The sequence below is a fragment of the Myxocyprinus asiaticus genome, chromosome 25 (assembly GCF_019703515.2).
Source record: "Myxocyprinus asiaticus isolate MX2 ecotype Aquarium Trade chromosome 25, UBuf_Myxa_2, whole genome shotgun sequence".
Lineage (NCBI taxonomy): Eukaryota > Metazoa > Chordata > Actinopteri > Cypriniformes > Catostomidae > Myxocyprinus > Myxocyprinus asiaticus.
The window spans coordinates 16,894,488-16,902,974 of record NC_059368.1 but is presented as its reverse complement, the minus strand read 5'-3'; the positions used below and the strand labels follow the sequence as shown (position 1 = coordinate 16,902,974).

The 8,487-nt window shown below is 35.3% G+C and overlaps 1 protein-coding gene across 7 annotated transcripts in view; it reads left to right on the top strand.

The window, feature by feature from the left end:
* Positions 1-433: 433 nt before the first annotated feature.
* LOC127415628 (otoferlin-like) overlaps positions 434-8,487 on the top strand; it is a 95,516-nt gene continuing 87,462 nt past the window's right edge. For all 7 annotated transcript variants that reach the window (XM_051654385.1, XM_051654384.1, XM_051654390.1 and 4 more), the window contains exons 1-2: positions 434-611; positions 7,100-7,158. In XM_051654385.1, the coding sequence (XP_051510345.1) occupies positions 533-611; positions 7,100-7,158 (138 nt within the window). In that variant the 5' untranslated portion in view covers positions 434-532. The remainder of the gene's footprint in view (positions 612-7,099; positions 7,159-8,487) is intronic.

Sequence of the window (8,487 nt, the reverse complement as noted above, 5' to 3'; positions counted from 1 at the left end):
AATCCTAACATAATCCGTTTTTTATTACTTGCTGGAAATTAAATATTGCACTAATAATTTTTATAACATATTTTAAAATTCAGTTCTCATTGCCTGGAATAATTAATCACTGTAGAAGCTTGTGAGACGTAGATAATTTCTGCTGGAATCCTTGAACATTCCCGTGTGCGAGCGCCCTCTGCTGGCGTAATCCCTCAGCACATTGCGCTTCATGTTGAGAGGTGAAGCGCACAGCAGTGTGCGAGAGACTCTTGGAGCGGATCTGACGAATGTGCCTGTGCGCAGAGTAAAGCGGGAGAAAATGAAAGCTCTTTAATTATTAATATCTGCTTTTAGTGTTATTGCGCACAGAGGAAGCTGTCCGTGCAATGAGTGTATTTTTGCCCGGTGGTATACAGCGGATATAAGCAATTAGACATGATTTTGTAACAAGTTGCGCAATACTGGGTTAGATACACCAGTGATCTTTATGATGAGAAACATTTTCTATTCATCTGTTGATTTTTACTAGATTTTTTGGTTTGTTGTTGAAATGGCTTTAGTTGTGTACCTGAAGACGGTCACGGAGCTTCGTGGGAAAGGGGACCGAATCGCCAAAGTGACTTTCAGAGGTAAAGAATACTTTTTTTTTTTTTTTTTTTTTTTTTTTTTTAGTGAGTGGGTTTGTATGTATGCATCTCTACACTATGAATCTTGCAAATGATCTTGACGTAATATACATACGTATGTTCCATATTCTTTTGAAGAATGTGAATGTGCACCCTCTGTAGTGGCGCACGAGGTGGATATGCTGAAAAGTCGCTTAAATCCATTTAATTCTAAAGCGATTGTCTTTATTAAACAAAAACGTGGGCTTTTTAATATCTCTTTAACTGACGAAACTCCCATGTTGGTTATAGACCAATATGAGATCCCAGCTCGCGCTACTTTTGTGGCTGAGTTCAGTTACCCTTAAGACTCTTAAATCAGGGCTCTTAATTTTCTCTGCATTACATGTGGCAGACTAATATGTAGTTCATTAAGTAATTTGTCAAGTTGTAGTCTAGTAAGGTATTTAAATAAAATGGTTACTGATCTGACATTTTTAAGATCTCCAAAAAACAAAAAATGCCGAATGCTGTATACTGAGGAGAATGACCCACATTTATTTAATCTTTGGGTTGTTATCTCCCTAAAACGTTTGACTAAATTACAAATCCATCTGTGAAATGAAATATAGTTTGGCAAAGTTGAACATAAAAAAGTATATAAGACTCTCTCTCTCTCTCTCTCTCTCTCTCTCTGTGTGTGTCTCTCTCTCTCTCTCCCTCTCTGTCGCTCTAAATAATAAATAATAATGATAATAAAATACAAACAAATGACAAAGTATAATACAGAGAGCAATGAGAAATTGAAGGAAAAAGGAAATTGAAATAGCAGTTTCAATAGAGCTCTAATATCATGAGGGGTTCACCTCTCTCCCTCATATGATAACACATACTGCACTGTCAGCTGAATACACTTACTTTCTCTGCCATAAGATACAAGAGTTTGTCTAAATAATTTATGTCCTGGAATTCAGATAGAGCTATTTGTGTAAAGAAAGTGTTTCTAATTGTCTCATATTTACTGCAGTGAGTGAGGAAGTGCAGCTCGTCCTCCACGACTCCTTCAGCTCAGTGTAAACACAGTCTGTCCTCTCTGGGTCTCCAGTTCTGTCTGTGTCGACCCGTCACTACGGACAGACTGTGACGATACATTGACAGTATCTTTCTTTGTCGATAGTCTTTAATATAGATCAAATATGGTGCGAATTTATAATCAGTCTTGATTCTGTCAACCCGATCTCATGAAAAGTCGTACATAATTTACGAGTTAGCAATTTCGTATGGTCTTGCACGATGTTGCTCGCATAAACACGTACGACTTCATCACATGCAAATGTGCGCCTGTAAATATTTGGGCTGTACTTGTTCCCTTCTTTGAAAATTGGAGTGATTTGATTTTCCTTCCAATTTTCAGGAAAGCAAATTAAATCATTTAAGAATAGCATCTTTCATTTTGGGTCTGCTATGTTTCAGCATCTCAATATATATTCTATCCAAGCCACAAGATTTTAGATTTTTTAGGGATTTCAAAAATTGAACTTTTCAGTCAGTTCAGTTAATGATATGGGGTTGTCCAAATGGTTTAACTGATCTTTTATTGTGTGTTCCAGATTATGTAGTTGGGAGGTCAAATGTTGTTGGCTGAGGTTTGGTTCATTTTGTGAATAGAGGTTTCCGAAATGTTCTGTCCAGAGTTTTGGGTTACAGATGGGAATGGATTTGACTTTTTTGATTTATCTAAATTGTTCCATAAATCCCAAAAATAATTTTCGTTCTTGTTGAGCTTTGCTGTCATATGTTCAGCTCTTTTCCTTCTCAGTAGTGACTTGTACATTTTAAGGGTTTGATGATATTGGGTTTGTGTGTGCTGGTTTGCAGGATCTCTGTGCTTTTCATTTGATAATGATCATAATTCATTTCTTGATGTTTGACAATCTTTGTCAAACCAATCGGCTTTATTTTTTACTTCTGTATATTTTTCTTTTTTTCAGGGCTTTGCTGGCCACTGTATAAAATATTTTAGTTAACTGTTCTGTTGCCAAATTGACACTTTTCTTGTCTAGTCCCAATTTGGTGTAGAAAAATGTGTCTATCATTTTCTGAACATGAATTCTGTGGAGCTCAGCTTCATACTGTGCAGGACTGCCATTTTTCCACATAAATTTGGTGGGGAGGGAATACAATGTAATTTTCTGATCAGAAGATTAATTTTCTCTCTCTCTCTCTCTCTCTCTCTCTCTCTCTCTCTCTCTCTCTCTCTCTCTCTCTCTCTGTATTTTTTCTGCCACACTTGTATTTCAGCACCTTGGACAGTTGCCTAGTGTTCTGTATAAAATGGGGTGTGCATGCAAATCTTTATTTTTATTTTTATTTTTTTTTGCTTAGATAATTGAGAAATCACAGAATGTTCTAAGAGTTAAATGAAGCAGAGATGAGCGAGGATGAACACAATTATATTAAGAAGGTTCTAGACCTCTGCTCAAAGGTTTCAGTACATTTCAAAAGAGTAGCCATGTCTCAGTATTATGAGAACCTTAAGCAACTAATGTAAGCGATTTTGATGCCAGTAGTATGACTATTAGCACCCTTGCCACCCTTTCCTTCCCTTGCTTTTTGGCCTCCCCCTTATCTCCACCACCATCATCTTACAGTGTTCCAGGCTGTCTGGTACGGAAGGGGTTTGTTTTTTTTGTTTTTTAGGAAAAAACAGCTACTGTGTCCTGTTTCTCTGTTTCACTGTGAGTTGCATAATTTAGATTGAATACCTCTTAATGGATCTTAGCACAATGAAAAATCCATGTGATATTCCACCATAAAGCTTTCTGCAGGGATAGCATAAGATTAGTGGTTGGAAAGTAGTTATATTCAGATCCAATCCATACAAATGGAAGGCAATAAAAAGAAAATGCTAATTAAAATTAAGAGTAGAATTTTATCATCACTTCCATTTGGACATCTTCAAATTCCTTGAAAACACCGTGTAATTAAAGATAGTTCTTTAATAACAAGAACAATCAAGATAGTTCTGTAGCTTTAAAGGTTGTCCATCAATTTTAATTTAGTCTTATAGGCCTTATTTACGCAGGTTACATAACCACTTTTTATCCCTTCGTTCTCATTATGGTTACCAAGCAATATATTCTTTAAATCTAGGCTGTAAGCTTGGTGATACTTGTTTTTCATTGTATTGCAGTTTAGTTTCAATCAGGCTGAAGTATAATGTACTTAAGTTACTTAAGTAAATTTGCAATTAGCAAAATCTTTCCCACCACATTACTTTGTCTTATGATTCTTGTTCATCTACTCTGACCTGGGATGAAACTTAGAAGTTTAAAACTATTCTAAAACTATTGCAGAGGTTCAAAGATGTAGATGTTTACCTGGGGAAAAAGTGCTTTACAGTAAGCAATGAACTTAAAGGAATATTCTGGGTTTATTACAAATTAAGCTCAATCGACAGCATTTGTGGCATACTGTTGAATACCACAAAAATAGTTTTAACTTGTCTCTCCTCTTTAAAAAAAAAGTCAAAATCTGGGCTACAGTGAGGCACTTACAATGGAAGTGAATGGGGCACATTTATGAAGCTTATGATGCTTATAATTTTATAAAAGCACTTACATGAATTCTTCTGTTAAAAACTTTTGTATTATTTGAGCTGTAAAGTTGTTTAAATTGTCTTTTTTACAGTCGTTTTAAGGTTTTATGGTTTAGGGCGTTACGTCGTCATGGCAACGAAGTTGTAAAATTGGATATGACTTTTCACAGAAAAGGTTAGTCAGTGATTTTATCACACTAAAATCATGTTAACACACATATTGTTTTACATCTTGTGGCTATACTTTTGAAACTGAGTATTTTAACATTTACGGATTGTCCCCATTCAGTTCCATTGCAAGTGACTCACTGGAACACAGATATTTGCTTCTTTTAAAGAGGAGGGAAAAGTTGAAATTTATTTAAATGGTAATCAAAATTATGCCACAAATGCTGTCGACTGAGCTTAACTTGTATTGAATGGGGATATCCCTTTAAGCTGATCTGGTTTTTAATTGATCTGGATCTAAGTTTGGTCTTTTATAAAGCTTTTAACAGATGATATTTATCAGCTGCATTGTTTTACAAAGAATCGAGGAAACTCAAAGACTGTAGACAATGGGATTACTGCATGAAAATAGCACAAAAGAACACAAAATGGTTTTCTGTCCACTGTATGTGGTCAATTATACAACAGTTAATTCCTGTCCTCTAATCTGATTGGACAAGCTGCATTCCAAGAGTGCTGAAATTAAGTATAAAACAGCACTGGGACATTTTACTGTTTATATCACTCCGTTTGTCTGTATTGTAGGCCTGTAAATGGCAGGCTGTCAGTTTGTGCGTTGCTCGGCGATACGCAACACTTGTTCCTGCTTCGGCTTCGTTTGGAACTATTTCAGTTAACGTAGCAAAAATAGACAAAATAACTGGCTATGTTGCGTACAAATATAAGTTACTCAATATTCACTTATTGTATAAAACTGTGACATAAAACCAATATCACGCTTGCAATTATTCTGTTGTACTAAATATGATCATCTGTTATTTTTCAGTACAGCAGCTCTCTTGCTTGTGTGTTGTTGCTTAATTTGCATATTTTATTTAAAAAAATAAACATTTGTGAACCTTACAGATACCAGAGGAAAAGTACAAGCAGCAATTATATTGTACTGTGGGTTTATTTTAGTGGTCTAGGCCAGAGTTAATAGTGATTAATGTGTTTACCTTTCTTAAGCATTGCGAGATATCTGTGCTTCAGTCATAAATATTAATTAATTGTCTGAATGAAATATCAGTTCGTATAATGTTTTATTGTGAGGATACAGGATGTATGTGTGTGTGATTTGGCACACAGGCACTATTATTAAAGGAATATTCTGAATTCAATTCAAGTTAAGCTCAATCGACAGCATTTGTGTCATAATGTTGATTACCACAAAAATGTATTTTGACTCATCCCTCCTTTTCTTTAAAAAAAGCAAAAATCTGGGTAACTGTGAGGCACTTTCAATGAAGGTGAATGGGGGACAATTTTTGAACGTTAAAATATTCAGTGTTTCAAAAGTATGGTCATAAGACATAAACAATATTAATGTAAGTGCTTTTATAAAATTATAAGCTTCAAATTCTGCCTTTAAACCCTCCAAAAATTGACCATATTCACTTCCATTGTAAGTGCTTTACTGTAACCTCGATTGACAAAATATGACAGGTCTGTGTTGACCTGTGGGCTTGATATCCTTTTATGTATAATCCTAATTTAGCTGTCGTTGTCCACACTGTTTGTTTACACTACTGGTGACAGCTTAAATGACCAATTATTTCAGCGGTACCATTGTAGTTTGGTTTACACAAAGGGTTTTATATTTAAGCCTAGATAAATGAGTGGTGAATTGGTTGTGTTGATTGGTTAATATCTTTCATATAGATATTAGGTGCACGCAGACCGCCACCTGACTATGGTGAGCTCATATTATTGTATTATAAACATACAGTCTGAAACCACTAAGCTAGTGAAAAATGCTTCTATTTAACTTTATTATCAGCTTAAAAATATGAGTGAAAGTTGAAGTGAAAAATTAAAGGAATGTTCCAGCTTCATTTGTGGCATACTGTTGATAAATAATTGTGACTCATCCATGGTTTGGTGGTTGCAGCCAGGCATTCACCATGGAAGTGAATAGGGCCAGTCCATAAGCATAAAATACACATTGTTTCAAAAGTATATCCACAAGATGTAAACATTATACTTGTAGTGGGATAAAATCACTTACTAACTTTATCTGAGTAAAGTTATATCCAATATTACAAGTTAGTTTGTGGACACTGCTGGTAAACCCTGTAAGCAACTTTATCACACTAAAATTATATTAACATATATAATGTTTATGTCTTGATGCTATACTTTTGAAACAGTGTGCATTTTAATATTTATGCACAGGACCCCTTTACTTCCATTGTAAGTGCCTAACTGTAACTGTGTTTTTTGCTTTTTTTAAATTTTTTTATTTTTTTATAAATTAGAGACGAGTCAAAATTACTTTTTGTAGTAATCACCATTATGCTACAAATACTGTCGATTTAGAACATCTTAGAACATAGTATTTGGAATGTCCCACTTTTGCTGTAATAACAGCATGCACTATAGCTGACATGATAAGATGGCATGGCATCGTGCAAAACTTGATGATCCTTGTTATCTAAGCATGATATTTGTTTATTGCTAGATTTATATTTAATTTTGGATCCCAGATTTTCAATGTAGTCTCAAATTTTTGGACACTAGTCTAGAAGTTTATTACTTTCCTGGTATTCATGTCTTATTTGTGTTGTAAAAAAAAAAACAGGTACAGTGGAGTAACTGTATGAAAATGGCACAATTAATATGAAGACCAAAATTAGCTCAATAATCCTAAATTTGATATTTTGCTTAACCACAACTTCGATCTTTAACCTTGTTTTTCTCTCTGTAGGTCTCTCCTTCTTCTCACGGGTGCTGGAAAACTGTGAGGATGAGGCCCGATTTGAGCAGGTCAGTTGCATTCCTCACTATCTCTTCAGCTTCCTCTACTTGAGCTTGTTCAAATGTGAACTGACACTTTATCTTGCACTTCGGACCTTAGAGCACCAAAACAATTTATTTTATTATTTTTTTTTCAATTTGATTCCTCTCCCCCAAGAGAGGTTGGAGTGAAGGAATCATAAGGGGAATTGAACTGCTCAACTGTGGACAAACACATCACATTTAGCCCCACTGATTCCTATTAATGCCATTTGCAGTGAGCCTCAGGCAAGCAACGCAGCAGGATGAAGTGGCAATAAGACTGTGAATAAACCAACTAAATTTGGCCGACAACTAGACTCACTCAAATAACCCTTTGGATGATTTCTCTCTTTACTCCTAAATATCCATGCTGGTCCTCATCTTATCATTGCATGTGGTAGATGAATTGCAGGAAAAGCTCTCATTCTAAAAAAAATAAATAAAATGACTTGAGGACATGAGCATATTGTGCAATCTTTATCTCCACAACCATACATAATGTCCATACACTGTGTTGCATTGATGATAACGGAAATTCTTCTTCTTTTTTAATATACAGTGGGGTCCAAACGTCTGCCTACCCGTTTAAATACTTTAAATATTGTATTTTTCTAATTTACATTTACAAATTATATTATAAGCATAACAATTTAAGTGAAAAGTTTCTCAGTATGTGTACCTCTTTGCTTTAAAGAACGCATGCACTCAAGCTGCCATGAACTCTACAAGGTTATGCAAAGCCTGATGATCCATGCTATCTGAGCATGAGTTGAGAATCTCCAAAGAGCATATTGTGTGCTTCAATGAAAGCAAGGAAATCTGACCTTTTGAACAAAGGAGTTAACATGGTCAGTGCCACAAAATGGCTTAATTTAGTGACCTAGAAATAGTGCAGACTCTTAGAGTATATGGCCTCTTTTTTTTTTTTTGCGTTTTACATATATATACAGTATCTCACAGAAGTGAGTACACCCCTCTCATTTTAGTAAATATTTTATTATATCTTTTCATGTGACAACACTGAAGAAATGACGCTTTGCTACAATGTAAAGTAGTGAGTGTACAGCTTGTATAACAGTGTAAATTTGCTGTCCCCTCAAAATAACTCAACACACAGCCATTAATGTCTAAACCGCTGGCAACAAAAGTGAGTACACCCCTAAGTGAAAATGTCCAAATTGGGCACAATTAGCCATTTTCCCTCCCCGGTGTCATGTGATTCGTTAGTGTTACAAGGTCTCAGGTGTGAATGGGGAGCAGGTGTGTTAAATTTGGTGTTATCACTCTCACTCTCTCATACTGGTCACTGGAAGTTCA